The 20,827-nt window shown below is 41.5% G+C and overlaps 1 protein-coding gene across 1 annotated transcript in view; it reads right to left on the bottom strand.

The window, feature by feature from the left end:
- The window catches only part of LOC308368910 (chromodomain Y-like protein 2), a gene marked incomplete at its 3' end in the record, with an annotated part of 37,393 nt that overhangs the window by 3,748 nt on the left and 12,818 nt on the right, over positions 1-20,827 (bottom strand). The window contains exons 2-6 of the mRNA XM_080843206.1: positions 19,275-19,905; positions 11,595-11,812; positions 4,562-4,734; positions 3,147-3,357; positions 2,652-2,795 (exon numbers count right to left, since the gene is read on the bottom strand). Of these exons, the coding sequence (XP_080699332.1) occupies positions 2,652-2,795; positions 3,147-3,357; positions 4,562-4,734; positions 11,595-11,812; positions 19,275-19,905 (1,377 nt within the window). The remainder of the gene's footprint in view (positions 1-2,651; positions 2,796-3,146; positions 3,358-4,561; positions 4,735-11,594; positions 11,813-19,274; positions 19,906-20,827) is intronic.

The raw sequence follows: 20,827 nt of genomic DNA, 5'->3' as shown, positions 1-20,827 counted from the left end.
AATTAGGACACACTCAAGATTGCTGCTCATTGTGACAGAAAACGACCCAAAGGGAAACTTCGGAATTTTTTTCAACCTGGGCCCTATTTCTCTTTTGTACAAACAATATTCTTTTTACAGTTATTGAAGTAAACAGATAGCCTGACGATGTCATACTCTTAATTCTAGTCAGAATATGAGTCTGATACTGCTCCATTGGGCTGTGATCATGGGGCGTGTTTCAAACGAAATGCCTCTTCGCTCAATTGGATATACCTAGAACCAATCAGAGCAACGTAATATGACCATCGGGGCCAGCTGATACATTACATTTTACACCGTAGGAAGGACGGCAGAAACATCTTTTCGATCGAAAAATACCTTGATAGCGTGTCTCTGTTCCGCTTTCAAAATAAATGCGCTGTCAATGTCTTCTAAAACAGACTTGAATCCCCAAATTTTAGCTCTCCAGCGGCAGCCATGTTGAATACGAACTCAACCCAAGCGTTGGTGACGTAGTTGATAACGTTACGGTTGATCATCTGTCCATCATCGTATAAAGCCCGCCCTGACAATTTGATTAGTCCGGCAGAATCCAGCCTTCTGATAATTTCTCCCCAAAGGAGCAATGCCAGACCGAACTTCCCAACCTCAAATTTTGTGGGCGGGGCTAAGTTTGGTTTGGCATCCAGGCTAGTAAACAGACACAGGTGTATCTCTGTAGGGATAATTTCCATGTTGCTAGAGCCTTATATTAACATCTACCAGCCTGTCGGTGGCTAAAACAAGTGGCTTACTTTGACGCACATGCTTGCTCCATAGGATTCCACTGTACAGTCATTCTGTGGTTGCCAGTTTTAGCGTTCTCAATACTGGACCGATTTCCATTTTTAAATGTCCCTAGTAAAATTTTGCACCCAAAAAGATCTACAAATAGACTTTAAAGCGAACCTTGGTGTCTTAATTGATCTCAGTTTTAACAACCATGTGAAACAAAAACTAAATCAGCTTTTTACCATCTCACAAACATAGCTAAATGTAGTGTGCCTTATGTCAAAACCTGATTTAGAAAAACTCATTCATGCTTTTATTTCCAGCAGAGTTGGCCACTGCAATGGTCTTGTCACGGGCCTTCTTAAATAAACAACTAGACAGCTTCAGCTTGTACAAAATGCAGCTGCTAAAGTTCTTACAAAAACCCAAAGAACTGACCACATTACTCCAAAACATAACTGGCTTCCTGTAAGTCACAGAATTGACTTTAAGTACTGCTGCTTGTTTATAAATTCACTAAATAGGGCTGGACCGAAATACCTCTCAGATATGTTTCAGCAGTGCACATACCAGCTAGACCTCAAAAATCAGTGGAGAGATATCTGTTGGTAATACCTAGTGTCAGAATTAAACACGGAGAAGCAGCTTTTAGTGGCTATGCTGTCCAGCTCTGGAACCAGTTTACAGATGATTTCAAAGGTACTCCAACTGTAGCCATTTTCAACTTATACCTAAAACCTGCCTGTTCTCAGATGCTTTTTGTTATTTGTTCAAATTTACTCCACTTTTTTAGTTTTGTTCCTATGTTCTTTTAGTTGAACTAATGCACTCTTCCTTTTTAATCCCTTATTATGTTCTTGTATCTGCTCACTGGTAAAGCACTTTGAATTATGTGTATGAATTGTGCATTATGTGTATGAATTCATTCCTTTTGTGAGGGGCATTGTGTTACCTCTTGGTATTAAATGTACCGTACAAATAAAGTTTGATTTGATTTGATTTGATTTGCTATATAAATAAACTTGGCCTGCCTTGCTAATTCCTGTTTTGATCTGCACCACTACTTAAATCTCTACCTTGTTGGAAGTGTTTGATTGACTCAGAGTGTTTCAAACACACTGAGCACACTAATCATTCCCACCCACCCACAGTGAATGTTGTCCCATGACATCCAACAGAAAAATGGCTACATAATTCATATGAGATTATTTTTTTCAGGCAGTGCAACAAGGGTTAACCATGCAAATCTGCATGCAAATTTGTGCGGGTGCATCAGTCAACACCTTGCCGCTGCCCTCACTCTGAGCTTTCTGTACTCTGCACTATGCTGTTAGAACAGCACTGACACAGGGAGCTTTTGTGCTTTTCTAGACATAAACCTGTCGCAAAGCTTGAAGCAGACATATGAGCTTAAGACAGGGGTGGTAAATCCTCCTCCTCCTCATGAGTTTTGCCCAGACAATCCTTCTTCTGTTCAGCTAATCAAGGTTCCGAGGTGCATTTCATTATCGGAATATGCACTGGATTAGGCAAGAACCAAATCCTTGTGAGCGAAGGATGGACCACATGTGGCTTCAGAAAATATTATGTTTAGGATGAATGCAATGCTGGAGTTAATATGAAACAGTTTTGAGTTTTGATACTTCAGCTTACATGCTAGGTGACAGAAGGAAGAGACGTATGACGGCGCCAAAATTATTTTCTAGTGTTAAACAGAAATATAACACACAAATTTGGTCAAAGTAAAAAAATAAATTCAACTTCAGGAAGACATGATGCTATGAAGTTGATTTAAAGGGGTTAACAATTCCTAAATGCAATACTTGAAACAACAGCACAGCATACTCTTGGACACGTGTCAACCCATAATAGAGATTCATGTTTCATGTGGGCCCTACCATTGCACTGCAGGCAGCCATTTCTTTCACACGTAGCATCACTTCCTGGTTGAATGTGGTGGGCCAGAAGACCTGGGAGACCAGCCCACGACTGCAGGCTTCCTGTGCTGTGAGCTTCCTCCCACAGAACAACATCTCATTTGCCTGGGAGAGAGCCAGTGTGAGAGAGCAGCGCGGTTAGAGACATGGAGGAGGGCACAGACATGGAGGCACATTCACAAAGCCTGCCCTAAAATATAAAACAATCTGACACAGTTTAAAGGTTTTAAAGGGTCACTCTTTTTTAAAACTGTTAGCTCATGTTTGCAATGAAAAAAAACAAATGTATAAAACTTCAGTGTATGCAATGCAGTGCAAATGTAAACACATCCACACAAAAGAGGTTGTTAAAAAGCATCACTGTAACCATGACACAAGTCTGATCTGTAGGACCAACAGGAGCTGACAGTGTACAACATTAGAGTTCCCCTGACAAGACTCTGTGTCCTCACTCACCAGTGCCACCCCCAGTATCTGGGGGAAGGTGTACGAGGAGCAGCCAGAGGGAGTGAGGCGAAGAGCAGCGCAGGGTGTCTGGAACCAGGCCCTCTCGCTGGCCCACACAATGTCACACAGGGGCAAGATGGATGCTCCCAAGCCCAGGGCAGGTCCGTTGATGGCCACCACAATAGGCTTTTTAAAATGGATGAATGCCTTCACAAAGTCCCTAAACAAAGACAGCAAGGACAATCAGTATTGTACACTGTAGGCTACAATGTCTCCACCACACAGTGGTTCAGTGGAAACTAAAGAGTGTTAAGAGACTGCCGATGATTGATAGACTTGGCAACATCAGACATAAAGACTGAAGGTGGGTGTGGGTTCTGTGGGGAAGGTAAGCATATTTCCGTGTAGACGATAAAAGCTTACAAAGTTGCTGTAGAAGCATAGTGACAAGAGTGTGTAATTCCGACAAATTTGCAGTCTCTCTCTATTTCTCTTTTCCTCTCTCTCTCTCTCTCTCTCTCACTCACTCGCTCATTTTTATCACCACTTCTCAGCTGCAGTATTTCACTTAGCATGAGTCAAAACGTCACCTCTGATTGCAACAAATCACATCCTCTCTTTTTATCCCTCACAGTTGAGCAGCCGCCGAAACCACAGAGCCTGCAGCCCTGGCCAGACTACTGCTCCTGCTACTTCAGAGCAGGCTTCCTGCTGAAGCCCTGATATAGATTGAGGCTTACTTCTGTCAGCTGCTGTTTAAATAATATTCAAATGAGACTTGAGACTTGAGAATGAGAAATGAGAATCAGTTAAGTGAGTCTGGTGAGCTGATGATGTTGACAGCTCTGTTAAGGTAGTCTGCGTGTAGTCTACATGTACATCAATGACATTGACAGACGCCGATATAAGCCAACACGTCATCCTAAATGAAAATCACAGAAAAGGCAATCTGCACGATATTGGTAAGCTAGTTAATTTAAGGCTCCTCTGCAAGTCTAAACAGCCCGCTTTTCTTAGAAGGACTTAGAAAACATAATTTCCAACTCTTCAGCAAAACTTTTAAGAACGGCAGAGTACTCTCTGAGTCACTCTCTAAACCTGTGATGCGAGTGAGGCAAATTGTTCCTCGAAAGCCACTGCTCATTTATCATCACTTTCACAAATAAATCCAAGCGTTAAACACCTGCTTCCTTTAGCTAGAGATATAAAAAACACTTAGGTTTGGAAATATTTAATATGGATACCGATATGAAGAGCCAAAACTCCCCCTACAGTAAATCCCCACTTTGTTTCTACTGCCAACACCAATGACAGTATGTCTCACCACTTAATTACTTGCTGAAATAATTGTATGCCTAAGTGTATTGGAGTTCTGCATGTGCAGAGAATGTGATGCACCGATGGCGTGTGTCTGCCTGGCCTACCGCACAGCGTCTGCGATCCGGCTGCTCTCTTTCCGGCGGTCGGTGGACAGGCGGCCGATGAGGTAGGAGGGGTCGAGTCCACTGCAGAAGATGCCGCCCACCGCGCTGAGCAGCAGCAGCTTGCTGTCGTCGGCCGCCGCGTTGCCCAGGGCGCGACACATCTCCTTCATTATCTGTGGGGCAGGGGGAGACACACAGCTTGAGAGGGAGGTTCGCTCGTTTGCGGCGCTCTCGCCTTCCCCGTCGCTACTGACACGCTCCTTTATCACAGGAGAACGGCAAGAGAGAGAGATACGAGACAAAATGGGCTGCCTTTATGGGGAAGTCGGGATGAGGCATTTACTTACATCCGCTTCAGAAATCTTCTGCATTTAAAGGAGTGTGAACCTGATGTGATGTTATGTACAGTTCAGAAAAATAAATAATAATTATAAAGTAGGCCACCTTTTATACTTATTGAGCATTGACTATTATAACAAGCCCCGTCATGGACGGTGGTGAGCTGCTGGCAACTCCATCTTGTAAAATACACCAGCACATTTTAAATAAAAACACTGTGCATAAATTAGCTCTGCATATTCCAGCATCCGCCTGAGGGCTTCCCTCCTTCCACTAACACAGAGGAGGAGCAGGAGGAGGAGGCCGACGACAACACTGAAACACCCTCAATGGCTCCAACCTCGGGGTAAAGGCTACTCCTGTATCACAACACACTCATTAAGGAGCCTTTGAACTAGACTACTCTCCACTGTTATCTGGGGCCCCCCTCCTCACCCCGATGCCCTCTTTTTGTCTTTTTATAATCTAATCTGATTAAGGACACACCATGACCCAATTTAGCTTGTCATAGCACGCTTGATTCGACAACTCCCGTTCTGTTTGTCGGAGTAATCCCTGCCGGAGATTCAGTGGAGTTGTGTGCAGAGAGTCAAGTGTGGGCTGACACCGGCTTAGCTCCACAGGGTCAATTAAAGCCATGAGCCTCCCAGACAAACAGGGCAATGATAGCGGTGCAAATTGAGCACTGGGAGGGACTCCAAACATTCTGCACACATGCCACCCAAGGGTGCATGCTCAGGGATCCAGTATTGCAAGGGTAGTAGGTAGGATGTACCTGTCAGGGTCAGTGTCTGTGGACGGTTTGTATGTTTGCAGCTCAAATGTTTTTGCCTGTTATCTCAAAGTCACCTGCGTTTTTTCTGCATTTCTAGGACAATACTGCTGGTCTGTCTGTATCAGACAAGCTAAATCAAGCACAGAGAATGCTACTGTAAAGATATGAGTCCTGCTTACTTCTTCTAAAATGTCTTCTACATCTACTGCAACATCTTTTCATTTGTGTATGTGGTTGTGTGTGTGTGTGTGTGTGTGTGTGTGTGTGTGTGTGTTTGTAGCAGCTGTGCAACTTAATGTGCCCATAAAAAGTAGTTGGTAGGATGTACCAGTCAGGGTCAGTGTCTGTGGACGGTTTGTATGTTTGCAGCTCTAATGTTTCTGCCTGTTATCTCAAAGTCACCTGCGGTTTTTCTGCATTTCTAGGACAATACTGCTGGTCTGTCTGTATCAGACAAGCTCAATCAAGCACAGAGAATGCTACTGTAAAGATATGAGTCCTGCTTACTTCTTCTAAAATGTCTTCTACGTCTACTGCAACATCTTTTCATTTGTGTATGTGGTTGTGTGTGTGTATGTGTGTGTGTGGCAACTGTGCAACTTAATGTGCCCATAAAAATATATCTGGACGTGTATGGACATCTGTGTGCGGGCACCAATCCTTTGTGTGGATGAAAGTGTGAGTGAAAGGCTGAGGGCCACATAGCCTGAGGCCTCAGCTCACATCAGCCTTTACTATTCATCCATCCTGCTCAGTGCAGGGATTGAGGTCAGCGGAATAAGCTTCCATCTTCAGTGGGAGAGAGCGCAAGAGAGGTGGAGAGAGGGAAAGAGAGGCATAGCAAGATGAGAGCGAGAGAGCAAGAGAAGTAGAGAATAGATTGACTAGGGCCCAGCGCTGCCCCCTCAGTTTCTGCCTAGTAAATTTACAGAAATTACAAACTTGCCGGTCAAAATAATGCTCATACAAAACATAACAGATTTTTTAAACAAAACAAATAAATATATAACAGAAGTTTATCTTATTGAATATTTCAATGACTGATGCGAGTCATAAAATCTGACCGATTACTCCCATTAGACAGCCTTCTCTGGAGTTGTTTTATATAGCATGATGGTCAATGCACCATAGCAGCTTCATGCAGGGTAGGAAGGCTAATTCACTTTACTGGGGAAGTTCTGTTGCACAAATGTTTCGCTGATGTTGACAAATAAACGATTTATAGGATTTATTTCTTCTCATAGTACCAATGTTTTGATAATCATTTAGTTTTGTTGCAGGTTATAACTGGCAGCATAGGCCTATAGGTTATGAAAGAAAATGATAATCAATAAATATGGTGTCTAGCAACAGTAAACAATGCATTTCTGCGGTCCTTCTGATCTCAGAATGCTTGAAAAGTGTGCATTTTAAAGCCAAAGTAATTTTTATTAAATTTAGTAGCCTATTCTTTTTTTTAGTTTCTCCTCTATGGTTGCTTAGCAGGCACGTTTGACAGTTGCATCAAATAAGGCAGACTACACTATGACTACACTATGACTGACATGTAGGATCTGTATTTGACAGAGGACAGATGTAGGTTGTTTGTCACAAAATACTGCCTTTCAGTCTTGCACAAGTACAAATTAAAAAATGTTACTTTAGACCCAGTTCTCCCCTGTTGTATCCATGTGTGCCTGCATCACTGTGACTCAGACCGATCTAACATTAGAAAATGTTTGCCCCCTTGCAAATCTAATATCTCCCTCACTCATTGCACCCTGCATCCGGCCCTGGCCCTTCCTCAGCCTAATGCCAGCATTTGATGTGAATTGGGGACTGAGAAGGAGCTGAGTTATTTTTTTTCCAACCCAAAGGCAGGAGCTGTCCAGACTGAGCCTGTATGCGATTGGAAACTGTGACAGCCGTTCGTTCTGTCCAAACCAATAATCATTACCACACAGACTGCAGGCCAGCAGACTTGCGTGCATACATTCGCTGGAAAGGAACTCCACTCTGTCCATGTCCAATGTAAAAAACATGAGCAGATCACCCCAGTTTTTTACCGCACACTGCCAGACCAAGGCTCTTTGAAAGCTTAGCTTAAGTTTATGGATGCACATTCACACCTCAGTCTCATGCATTACACATGCCTGTGCATTGAACACATTTCTCCCTCTCTCCACCAAGCGCCATAACAAAGAGGAAGGGGACTGATATGGAGGCCATTTCTCACGGCTGACGGTGAGAACGGTGCAACTGTATGACTGCAATAGCCACCACAGCTCAAACTAGTGCAAATAATTGGCATAGGGAAAGAGATGGCAGGAAGCAATAACATACTGCCTCTCAACCATTTTCTTTCTCCCTTGCTCTCTCTCTCTCTTACTTTAGCTCACTTCAATCCATTTTCCACTTCGCTCTGCACTGACTAACTCTTGAGGGGCTGAGAGCAATAGGGGATTTTCAGGCCTAAATATGTTGACTCACTGAGGATGTCCACTGAGCCCCAACATGAGCAAAGGAGGAGCGAGAGAGAAGAAGAGAGAGAGAAAAAAAGGCTCCAAATAGCTTCATAAGCCTAGATGGAGCTTTAGGATAGCTGTACAGCACACACTTATTCATCAGTGTTCATCTCCTCATCATTCGCCCCCCTGAAGGTTGGCATTATCAGCACCCCCACCGTCTTTGAGGAGGAGGACAGCCATGCCTTCCAGAGCTGCTTATCATGCCTCCCTCACCCTGCTGAGAACATTTGTGAAATGAACGGACCACCCGTGTTTCAAATGCGTGGGTATATGCCGGCCTACCTCAAATAATAGGTGACAGAAAAATCCTGGCATTCACAAGAAAGAAAATAGATCTGCAGCAAGACAATGCAAGGCTGTCTTTCAAGTTCACTGTTGAATATATTTGCTGTATTCTTATGCAGCAGTGTTGTATCTAGCAGTTGAAGACACAACCGCTTTTGTCGTGTGAAGGACTGTCAAAACTTCCAGCACCATGGACAGAGCATCATTAAAAAGGCAATATGCTCTGACAGATTTCTCCAGACCTTTAGCACGGTCTGATCATTTATGCATCTGCTACAAATTACAACCAGAGGCAGTCAGGGCTGCTCCGTTTACTGATCAGACAAGACCGCCCCGCCTTCAACTGACAAAACACTGACCTTGTTTCTTAACGGTGCTCAGGGCAGACTGCCTTGTGAAATGATAAATGGTTCTGTGGTCACAGTCTGCATATCAGTGCTTTAACACTGCTTGTGCAGAATAACTGCTCATTCGAAGTCTCTCGTATGCGCTCAAAGACATTTATGATATCAGGATTTGGCAAATAACTGAACCTGACAGATTACATTTTTTTACAGAATGTATATCTCACATTCCTGGCAAATTGTATTGAGGACCATATATACTTCGCTATGTTAACGTGAAAGATTCTGAATTGATGCAGGAAAAATAAAGAATTGTTTTTTAAACAACGTAATTCAATAATATGCAAGCCAGCGTAACCAATTTAAACAATGAATTCAAACATATTTCATTGCACTATGCAATTTGTCTGGGAATTCCCTGCCCCTTCACTGCATTCCATTTGTTCAGTTGGTCTGGCCAACTCTCAACGGCGCTCCACTTCAGCCACCTGATTGGACAGTCCTTTAACCAATCAGACCAACGATACTATACAACGATACAACGATCGGTAATAAAGCAAACACATATTTTTTCTGTATGAATTGTTCCAGGGCAAGTTTCTGTTCTGTTTTCAAAGAAAAATTGCCTTATTGAAGTTTTGCGGTGCTTCGGCGGCCACCATGTCCAATGTTTAAAAACTCTCCGTGCAGTAGATTTTGTAACGTAGCCGTGGTAAGTTTAAATCCGCCAATGGCGCGCCAGGTAGCCAAAAGCCAGTTTGTGATTGGCTCCAAGGATTCTGGAAATCTTGAAATGAACGGGTATGCAAACTTGGCCAGACCCAGTTCTGAGGCAAAATCAATTTGGCCGGAAGAAGTGGGGCGGGACTTCCCAGACTACTATGCAATTGTAATGATGAATGAAAAGTTAATTTACAAATAACACTGGCGATAGCCTATGCTAAACACTATGTGTCATGTTATCCAGATTTTTCATGGCAGCCCCCCTTTGACAATGAGAAATTAACTGCGCTCCCTCCCCCCAACATCACCGTGCAAAGATTGAGACACTCACATTGCCAAACAGTTTTTTTTTTAAAACCAAACAAACAAACAAACAAAAAAAAGATCCCATCTTTTCTTAAACATGGATCCTAAATTTGAACAGCTAACATGTTCAATTAAAACTGATCAAATATGGCTGAATCAAATACGGTTTTGGGATCGGTTAATGGTAAGTGCATGTCCATTGTGTTAATTAAGCCAGCTATCTGACATATAGGCTTAACGGTATGCCCTGACAATATTATGTATGTACAAAGTAGGTTATTAACTCATCACCTATAGGTTAGCAACAAGCTACTTTTCTATAAGAGACACTGCCATACTTAATTTGACCAGTAGTTGGTTGTTTGTGAGTTCTTGTTTTTTTTCCCCGCCCTCAACGTAAAGATACTGCCAATACAAACTACACAATCCATTGGTTCTTATGATGCTAGCCAGGTACAGTTACAGTTTAGAGTGATCATATTTTAAACGCATTTTAACAGGTTTGTGCAGTCATCGCATCAGAGAATGAACACATAGCTTTTATTTAAACATAGCTACTAAACTTAGCTTAATGCTAGAAGCCTACTTGTTACCATCTCCTACGGTGTCATATTAGCCAAACACAATCCACTGTTCTTTCAATATGTCTTACATGAACTTACCACAGATAGGCCTACACATGATTTTTTCTGATATGGATAATCATGTTCGATCTTATATGAGTTCGCTTTTTTAATGTTATATTTCTGTATTATAGACCTGTAACTGAATTATCCTTTAGGCCTAATTTGTTTTAATGTGAAAACTATTTTTATAGAAGTTATACCACAGTAGGCTTGTCAGGACTCTATATTGTACTCTGTTTTGTGCTTTTGTTTGTGCATGTGTCACTTGCCGCCTTTGTTTAGTTTCCTGACAGTTTCTGTTCTCCCCTGATTCTTATTAACCTGTTCATTGTCTCCATATATCTGTCTCCCCTGTTGAGTTTTCCTCTGTATTTCTGTGTTTGTACCTGTTCCTTGCCAGTTTGTCTTGTTTGCTAGTTTGCTTTGAGTCATTTTCACCTAGTCAGTTTCTTTGCCAGTTGCCTTTGTGCTGCTTTGCTTGTTGTCTTTTTAGTTTTTTGTTCCCGTTTGTTTTTTTGCCCTGCATGCATTTTTGGATTCTTTTTTTGTCATCTTTTGTTACTGAGTTTGCCTGCCTGGTAAGTTGAGCTCACTGTTTGTTGATGAGCATAATGTTACTGTTGGTGTTGAAAAGCCTTCATGACTTTGTCATAACAAATCACAATAGCATAATGATACTTAAATGTACAGGCGAAAATAGTAATAATAACATTATTGTTATTCTTGCATATTTGTGCCAGCCAAATAATGGGTAGTCCAATATATCAAGGTTATTTTATACACTTTACGTTAATAGCTAATTCTTTTTCCTTCAACATTAAATCCCTTGTGACCAAGTACACTAATGTAGGCTGTAATTTCGTATACATCCTCTGAGCTGTATTTGCTGTAAAGCACTTTGAGCTGCATTCTTTTGCATGAAAGGTGCTATATAAATAAAGTCTTATTAATATTATAATTATTGTATCAATGGCAATGTGTACTGTTGTGCACAATGGGTTATAGACTACCTCCACTGTGCTTCAGATAATAGTAAACAATTGTTACTAAATTTGGCTTTGGTCTGTGTGTTATTCCTACTGGATCAGTCCTTGCATTGTTCCAGTGCATCTGCTGGCAGTGTCTTACCTCTGGTGTTAGTGCATTGTTGTCTGAGGTTTGGCTTGAGAGCAAAACATGCGTGAATCCCTCCTCCTTCCTGACGACAATGTCTCGGAACCGGCAGTTGTTTTCATTTTGTCGCACGTTGTACCTTAGTCTCTTGTCAAACACGTAGCCTTTGTCCTCTGCCAACTTTCTTTTCACTGAACTGTGCAAATTTAATCCTCCATTTGCGAGAGTGGTTCCTGTTGGGGGAAAAAAGATGAATGTGAATATCTGTACACCAAGTTTTTTACATGATGGATTTATGTTCTCTTACAACAATCTTCTGCAAAGTATTTGTGAGTCCTGCAGTAAAAAAAAAAACACATCCATACATTCAGACATTAAACATTCTGTCTGTGTTAATTAATTTCCTCTTAAGTATCTGAACCTCAAAAAATATTATCATTATCCATATCACTACAATAATGTGAAACTATTGGTATGTAACTATTAAAATGCCACACAGAAAAATCCTGAACCAGGGCACCATGTAATGCAAACTGAATATCATTCATACATGTTTTGCAGGATTCCATCTTTTTTTTGGTGGAGTGAGCAATAATATAATTTAATACCTTTTGTATTCTCACATCTTTCAACAAAGTATATGTTCTGGGAAACCACTCTAGCATCTTTGACTGCTCTAAACTTAGTAAGAGGAAAAAAATGCTCTCCTCAGACCCAAGCAATCAAGACATTGATTTTCCTGTCAATCACATGTCCTGCCAGGGCAGCATGCATCCAGGCAGAGAGGCCTCTGGGGGTTGTATGCAGGGAGGTGTATTCGTTTGGCATCCGAGTCCCATTATGCAGACCCAAAAAACGAATATACTGTCAATATTTATCTTGGATATGTTTTTGTTAAAATGTGGATATTTTGAGAAAAGTATTTTGTGAATCTGCATGCGGGGCGCGAGGTGGTTTTGAATATAACAGCCTTGAGTACATATCCTCATGACTGCTAATCCTGGAGCGTCTCTTGAGGTGCTGAGGACAGGCTCACAACACTTTCACTTACAGAGTGACCATGATGCCGTCCAGAATCAATAATAGTGCTATCGTTGACAAGCCTGATCTAAAAAGACAGCCATTTGTAACGCCATGGGTTTATGGGCCAGCAATTCTTTTAGCTTGAGGTGTTTCACTCTGTATGTTCCAATCCTGACTGTGTACTGATCGCTGGAGCAACAAAGTCTACAAGATGAACTACTGAGCAAACAGCTTTGAGTCTCTTCAGATGTAAGGTGGAGTTAACTTAATGAGTTCCAACAGCCTGGTACAATGATTCTCAGTGGCAAGTCCATCGTTAAAGCTGTACTGTGTCATCTTGCCAGACATTAGCTGTTTAGAAACTCATCAGCCATTGTACAAGTTAGCATGCAGAGTCCTTCCTCCTTGACATGCAAGTGACCATGGTGACGTGTGTGGCCCCTTACATTTACATATGTCATGTGTATATCAGGGCTCCAGAAAAAGCCCTTTGCTCCTAAACCCTAAATATCTAAGAGCCAAATCAAAGTGTAAGGAGCCAAAATGTACATCTCCAAATGTGAACTAAAGAAAAATGCGATGTCGCACAAATGAAAATAGGGTATTCGGTATAGTTTGGTCTGTGCTTCCTTTTGTCTGCCAACAGCACTTTGCACTGGATTCTGTAGCCTAGCAAGGACCCGCTTTATTGGTGACATTACCTAAACATAATTCGAAGTCAAAACCCCTAACATTAACAACTCAGCAAATTAACGAAAAAGCCCTGGTACATACAGTGGTGGCCAAAATTGTTAGAACACTAGGCATATTTAAGAGGTTTCAGTTGTTTTTGTTGAATTGGCCATTAAAATACCCTTAAAACTAATGAAATACCTACAAAGTCATCATTATGCTCTATAAACCATAGAATAGAGCTATCATAAATAGATTAAGGTCAATTTCCGTACAAAAACAAACTAGGCCTATTTCACTGTCAATGTCACACAATCATGTTCCTTCACAGAAGAAGCCAAATTACTTGTTTTATCATTGTCAGGTGTGGTCGTGGTTAAATTGATGGTGATGCAAGAGTCTGGTGATGCAGCTCTGTGATTCTTTTGAATGTACAAGGCCTATCTTCCGCATTAAGTGATTGGTAACATAAGGGTTTTGTCACTGAGGCCACACCACCTATTGTTTTAGATTCAAAGCCTCTAGAGGCAGTCTTAAAGCAAATGTTGCTCTTTGAACATGGCTAAGGTGAAGAATGAGCTAATGAGTGAGCAACAGGTTCGAATAAAGGCCCTTTTTGATGCTGACTGTAGCTACCGCCGCATAGCCAAGGACTTGACATTCAGTCTAAGCACTGTAAAATACACTTTAGACCGCCATGCCACCAGAACCGAAATGGGAGAGGTTGAAAAAATAAACTGTGTGAAGTGAAGCATCTCAGAATTCTCAGTCTTAAGGACTGAAGAAAGACTTCACGAGAATTGGTGACGAGATCAACACCACAATGACTAATGGTTCAATAGTGTTCCCAAGAAATGGGAGAGGCTGAAAAAATAAACTGTGTGAAGTGAAGCACCTCATAATTCTCAGTCTTAAGGAATGAAGAAAGACTTCACGAGAATTGGTGACGAGATCAACACCACAATGACTAATGGTTCAATAGTGTTCCCAAGAACTGTGCGTCGGAACCTGTGAGAAAAATAACTTTTTGGCAGAATAGCAGCACAGAAACATTACTGAAAGAGAAAAATAGAGTGAAACGCCTGAAATTTGCAAAAGAACAAGAAATGGACAAAGAAAGATTGGTATAAAGTGTTGGGGACTGATGAGTCCAGGTTTGAATAGTTTGGCAACAAGGGAAGAGTGTATGTTTAACAAAGTGAGGGGGTGGGATATAAAAATGAGTGTCTCTAGCCAACAGTTAGACAAGGAGGGGGTAGTATTATGGTGTGGGGTGCCATTTAATCCTCAGGAACAGATGACTTTGGCGAAATTGATGGCATCATGGATAAGAAAGTATACCATAACATTCTGGTGAGGCATGGAGTACCTTCTGGGAGTGGCGTTAATGGGCCTGGATTTATTTTCCAAGAGGACAAGGACCCTAAACATTGTTGTAACTATTGCCAGTACGACCTGTGGCAGAAGGAATCTTCTGGAACATTGAAAATTATGGACCGGCCCCCTCAAAGTCCGAACCTCAAACCCATCAAGCAAATTTGGGGCGAGTTGGAAAATAAACTGGACAGATCTAGTGTACATTCAAAGGAAAGCCTTTGGCTTGAGTTGCAGAAGGCATCGGATAACATTAGTGTTGAAGTTCTCAAGAAATATATTGCCAGAGAGATGTGCTGCTGTAATTGCTGCCAAAGGTGGGCTTACCAAATATTAGAGTTAAAAGTGGATAAAAAACAGTAGGAATCACTTCATCTGATATTTGTTGTGCTCAGAACAACCATCTGCATGTTTCATTTACATTATGAAATTAAATAATGTTTCGGAGACAAAAAAAAGGTCAATATTCTCAGATCTGTAAGGTGTTCTAATAATTTTGGCCACCACTGTATGTCCTACATCCATTGTTCAACAAGCCAGGGACCACATTTAACAAGTGTTTAAGTTAAATAAATGTTTTCTAAACAACTCTCACCGCAATTCATAAAACACAAATTAATTTCCTTACTTTTCACCTCAGAAAACTACTGCCTTCAGTCTAACTGCTTCCAACCCTAATCCAAGCCCCAACAAAAGGCATTTAGACAATTCATCACTGTTTTTTCACAGAAGCGATAGATGGGTGATGGGTGTTGATGAATGTGGAATCATCACCAATTCTAAGAAGTTAAAATCGCAAATTGTAAGTCATTTTATCAGCCTAGTTGGTGATATGCACATCAGATCTTTCTATGTCAAAAGTGTTATCATAACCAGAACTGTTAAAATTCAATTTGGTTCTAGATTTTGCCAAAAATGGGGAAGGTATAGACTTGAACAGTATTAAGCCAGCATTGGTGAGCCAAACACATTTTTTTTTTCAGTTTCAAAAGATTTCTGCCAGGCTCGACTGCTGGGAGTCACATTCAATCAGTTGAGCTGAATAAGAAGAAACAAAATGCATTGTGAAGGGAATACCTCCCAGGATTAGTTTATTTGGTTTATAAACAAACCTTATGGGAGGTAAATAAATGAAGTGACTTTTTTTAATTGAGAACTGAAAAGAACAAAAACAAAAAAAAACATGATGTGCTCATTTTGACACGTCTTTTTACTGCAAGCTTAGACGTACTCTTCATACAACGTAGCAGGCTGTTGAGAAAAGATGCATGGCTGGGGGAGGCATGGACACACTGCTGTGCCAAACAGCTGGCCAGGTAGCAGCGGGACACTCTCAGGGCTCGGCTGCACACTCCTGCTGCTCTGCAGCGATTCCTGTGATAATTGATAAATATGGTCCTTGGCCCCTCCTGAGATGGAGGTAAAAGTCCTTGCCTGAGACAACGTAGAGCCATGGGGTTTGTTAAAAACACTTCTAGCAAGATTTCACCTATGTATTTCACTCTATCCTAAACAACCCTAAATACATCAAATCTACGGGTCAGTGGTCTATAGGAGAGACTTCTCTTGTTTACATGCCATGCGAGCAGCTGTTAGAAAGCTCTCCATGTAAACATTCACTCCTGATCAATATTCCAAGAACTTCACTGCATCTTCAACTCTGCTTTCACCTTCTCCCTCGGTCCAGACTTCAGGGGTAGTGTTGCCTGCCTCACACTTCAAATAAGGCCTTTCTCAGCCTCACTGTTGTATTGTATTGTATTCTACAGTATTTAGTTACTGTAGAGTAAATAACAAACTCTCACATGTGTTATAATAAACTGCCGTTACTAGTTCTTAATGGATGGTTGCTACGGCCAAAGCCCAGTTATTAGGTCCATACCCCTCGTTGCTAGGCTAGCATATCCCAGCATTCTGTTAATGTTAGCTTAGATAAATCACTGTGGTCCTTAGCTCAAATGTTGTGTAATGAAACTGAGAGATATTTCAGACATATGTGTCATGTACTCTGCACTTTCGTTGGTCCACTAATTTGTAACTCTGTCATGATGGGACAGTTCATTTAAACTTTACAACGAACTTCGCAAATGAATATGCAAGTGTAATACGGTCAAAAAAACTGGAGCTACCTCATAGATGTGCAAATATCAAAGGTTAATTGAAGTTCTAAAGAACAAGCCAGAGATGGTAGGCCTATAAGCGTAATTATGAGATATTTTGGAATTCTGCTTGAGGGGATTTTCACCTGAGTGGTTATCTTTTGCTCAATATGGAGCCAGCCTTTCTGAATTCCCCAGAGCACAAATCCTAGGGGACATTCTGTAAGAGGTTCTGCACCATACTGGTTTCATGTTGGCTACACTGGTGGAGTGTTTACAGCTTGATGAGGAGAAGGAAAATAGTCCAGTTACTGCCTTTGTTTTCAGGGCTTATTCTAAATCAGTTGACAATTAGTATTCTGACCGTCTGATTTCAATGTCATTTTACATTATATCAATGCACAAAGTCAAAGAAAAGAGACCTTAACCTTCTCTGTCAAGTCCGTTTTTTCTCTAGAGCTAGGGTGCAGTCATTGTTTAAGGTTCAAAATAGTGCCATTGTCTTAGTAAATTACAAAGGTAACCTGGAGGCAAAGAGACTTGAATTGACATAGGCAGAAAATAAATGATAAACAACACAATTTTCAGTGTTGCCATTAAAGCCTTGCCGGCAGTGGAGGGGTTTCAGCTGTTTTCAACTGAAAAAATAACCTTCATTACCTGAGGAATGACAAAACCTATACAGATCTGTCAAGATATTCTTCAATGAACTGCATACTGTATATAGATAGAATGTGCATATAAGACATTACAATATAACCACAGAGCAAATTATTGGAGAGGATTGTATCCACACAAAAAGAAAAACAGGCCCTGACTACACTGTGCTTGAACTCTTGCCTAATCACATTAAACTTCAGAGTCTTTGCCTTTCCTTGAGTTTGGAAAGGCAAAGACCCGTGGCATCTCCACTATAAATGGTCTGCCTTGCCATCATTTCTTTTCATCCCACAAACAGTACTATAGAAATGAAGCTCTCACATGGAGTTACAGTGAACACATAAGATCAGTCCGCAAAAAAAGGAGGTGATACACGATACGGGTGCTATCCTAAAACTGTCACAAATTTAGGCTATGCTATTCAGGCTTCTGCAGAAAAAAAATACAGATTTAAGGAAATACAGGAAGCAGGAAATACAGTTTTTTATTTGTTTGTTTAGGGCAGCTCTACAAAACCAAACATATAAAACTGATGCCTTTCATTCACAGACATAATTATAGCAGTAACAAGGATAGACAATTTCAGAGGAGATGACTAATGGAATCTATTTCGATGGCAATGCCAATGGGCTAGACAGCAAAAATAGGACTCTCTCTCTCTCTCTCATACCACCTAGAGACGGACAGAAATAAGAAAGCCCATGGAGAGTCTTCATTGTTCTGATGTGGAGTACTCCACAACTATTACGCTATAATACTGAACTGAGGAACAGAGAGTAAATTGCACAGTTGATGCTAGACTAAGAACTGACAATATTGACTGATATTATCTAGCTTTTATCTGTTGGCTTTTCTGTAATAATTTACTAACCTGCTGAACATCTCATATACAACTCTGGAAATGTTATATTAGTAGTAGACAAGAAAGAGACAGGATGAATTAGGGACAGGAACTACAGGCAAAGCAGTCAAATACTACAGTTTTGAGTATTTCTATGATGTCTGCTTAAACTGCAAACAAAAATGTCCACACTAACAACCACTGCTAAAGAGTCCTACTGCAAACTGTCATCAAATTGGGGCGCTACAATGACGTTTAATATTGAGAATGGCCTCTTTGCCATTGCCATACCAGGAATCATAGGCATATTACTGCACTATGTAAGTTTCCAGAAGCCACCCAAGTACTACTCTCTGCTGGACTAGTAAGTAGCTTATTTGCCGTCTTGCTTCGTCTTGTGTTGCACTTACTTGATGTTTGACTGTGATGTTTGACAGTTTTTGTGAGCAAATTTCAACAGGTTTCGCTAGGTTTAGAGGTCGTCAACCCGTCGATCGCGAATGTTTTCTTACGGACTTCGGAAGACCAACGTCAGAAAAATCTCCGCCTGCTTCATAAACACCTGAAAATGGGTTCTTATTGTTTTCAGCAGTGCTCCCCAGAATTAAGTTTCTCAAGTTAAACTTGCGTTCTCTGCACCTGGGTTTTCATACAGAAACGCCCACAGCTATTTAAATCCAAGGATGTCTTTAGAGTTGATGTGAACGTAGTCACCAACGATTTCTCACAAATTCCATTCAATTGTGTTTTTTCTTGTTCATATTGTGTGCAGTTAACAAATATTTTCCTTTTTATGTTGCACTGAAATGAAGTCATTTAATGTGTTCTTGGTCACATCAATTTTAAAGTTGGACCAAAGTGTTTAATTTCATTCATTCACAATAGCAATTAAAAAGTTAAGTTAGCGATTAGCAATTCCTCCGTTGTGCTGCTTTAATATACTATATTTCTCTATAATTTATAAAAACTGTAGCTGACCACAGTTTAAGGCAGAATAAGAATATGTAATAAGAATGAAGCCATTACCTAGTCTGTCCATGTGAGGAGGAGCTCCACTGATGTCCATATCCTCAAGCATTCTTTCCATCCGCTCACCAGGCATTGCATGTGCTCTGGCATTAGTCCTGTAATGTAAGGGATCCACATCCCCATTCTGTAGGCCATTAGGGCTGCGAGGAGAGGGGACAAACTGGAGCCCTCCTGGCACACTCTTGTAAGTCATAGTTTTGGTCACTCTGTCCCCAGTCGGTTTGCTCCCTGTCACCTTTCTGGGTTTATGTTGGGAGTCCAGTCCTGCTCCTGCTCCTGCTCCTCCTCCTCCTCCAACAGCCGCAAGCCCTAGCCCGACCCCAACTCCAGCCGTGGGCCCCGTAACAGAAGTCCTTTTTTTCTTCCGATGGTCCCCTCGACCCCGCGGGTGCTCTGGGGCACCTGGGCGGCTGAGGTGGCGAGGGCTTCCCCCGCTGGACTTGGATGCTGGTTTGGTGCGGCGCTCTGCGTGCAGGTGCAAGCTGTTGAACTGATCAATAAACTCCTCACAGTGGAGCAGGTGGTGCTCGGGCTCCCAGGTGTCCTCTTTGCTTCCGTAGCCCTTCCAGCGGATCAGGTACTCCCACTTCCCCTTCTTGTTCTTGCGCTTGTCCACTATTCTCTCCACCTGAAAAAAAGGAGGGGTTAGATTCACAGTCAATAAACACGGTCACTTCATTTTGAGGGATCCTGTTAAGACTGAGAATGAATGAGACGTGATTAGGAGTTGCACTGACTGCTGTTTCAGTCATGTCACTGCATGTGGCTGTTTAGTACAAGTACACCTGTCCGTACCTCATGGCTCACACTCAGTCTGGAGGCCTGAGGTCTGCCATCTTGCTCATTTGGAATACTCCCAATGGAGAAACACCACTCACAGAAAGACCAAACTGAAACTGGTCTTTTCCCCTCTGTCTCAGTTTCTCCCCATCATCTGCATCTGTCGTTTCAACTGGCCATCCAGGTTCACTAAGAGGTCACTGGAATTATTTTGCCATAGATGCCTATCTGACATCATATCGTGCAAAGGTAAAAGACAAAGACATTTGTGTCGCAGTCACCTAGGCTCACAGTTTCAAGACTACGAAATCAATGTAACCTCATTATCACTATAATGTTCCATGTCGTATTGTAGCCAGTACCACTACCTGTGAACCTTTGATGGAAAAAGATTTGCACTGCCGAGATGTTATTATCTTTGGGACAACCAATGAAACATGTATAAGACATTTCAAAGCTCAGCAACAGTCAGCTGTACATTGCCCTGTGTTATTTATGCTCCAACATATCCATCCTTGAGGGTAGTTGCTATGAGGGTCTACAAGCACTTCAAAGGATCAAAACCATCTTGTTGCTCTCAAGCCTTAAAACGTTTGAGAAGTATAGTATTAGCATTTCTGAACAAACTGTACACAGCAACATCAAAGACAACCAGGCACAGACATTTTGGGGGGCAGGTGCTCAAACCAAAAAAAGGGCAACCACCGCCAAAATTAAAAATAATAATATAAATATAAATTAAATTAAATTTATAAAAAACAGTCGAATAT

This window comes from Sprattus sprattus (genome assembly GCF_963457725.1).
Source record: "Sprattus sprattus genome assembly, chromosome: 8".
NCBI classification, from domain to species: Eukaryota; Metazoa; Chordata; class Actinopteri; order Clupeiformes; family Clupeidae; genus Sprattus; species Sprattus sprattus.
Note: the sequence above shows the minus strand (reverse complement) of the source record. Positions and strands in the feature narration are given on the sequence as shown.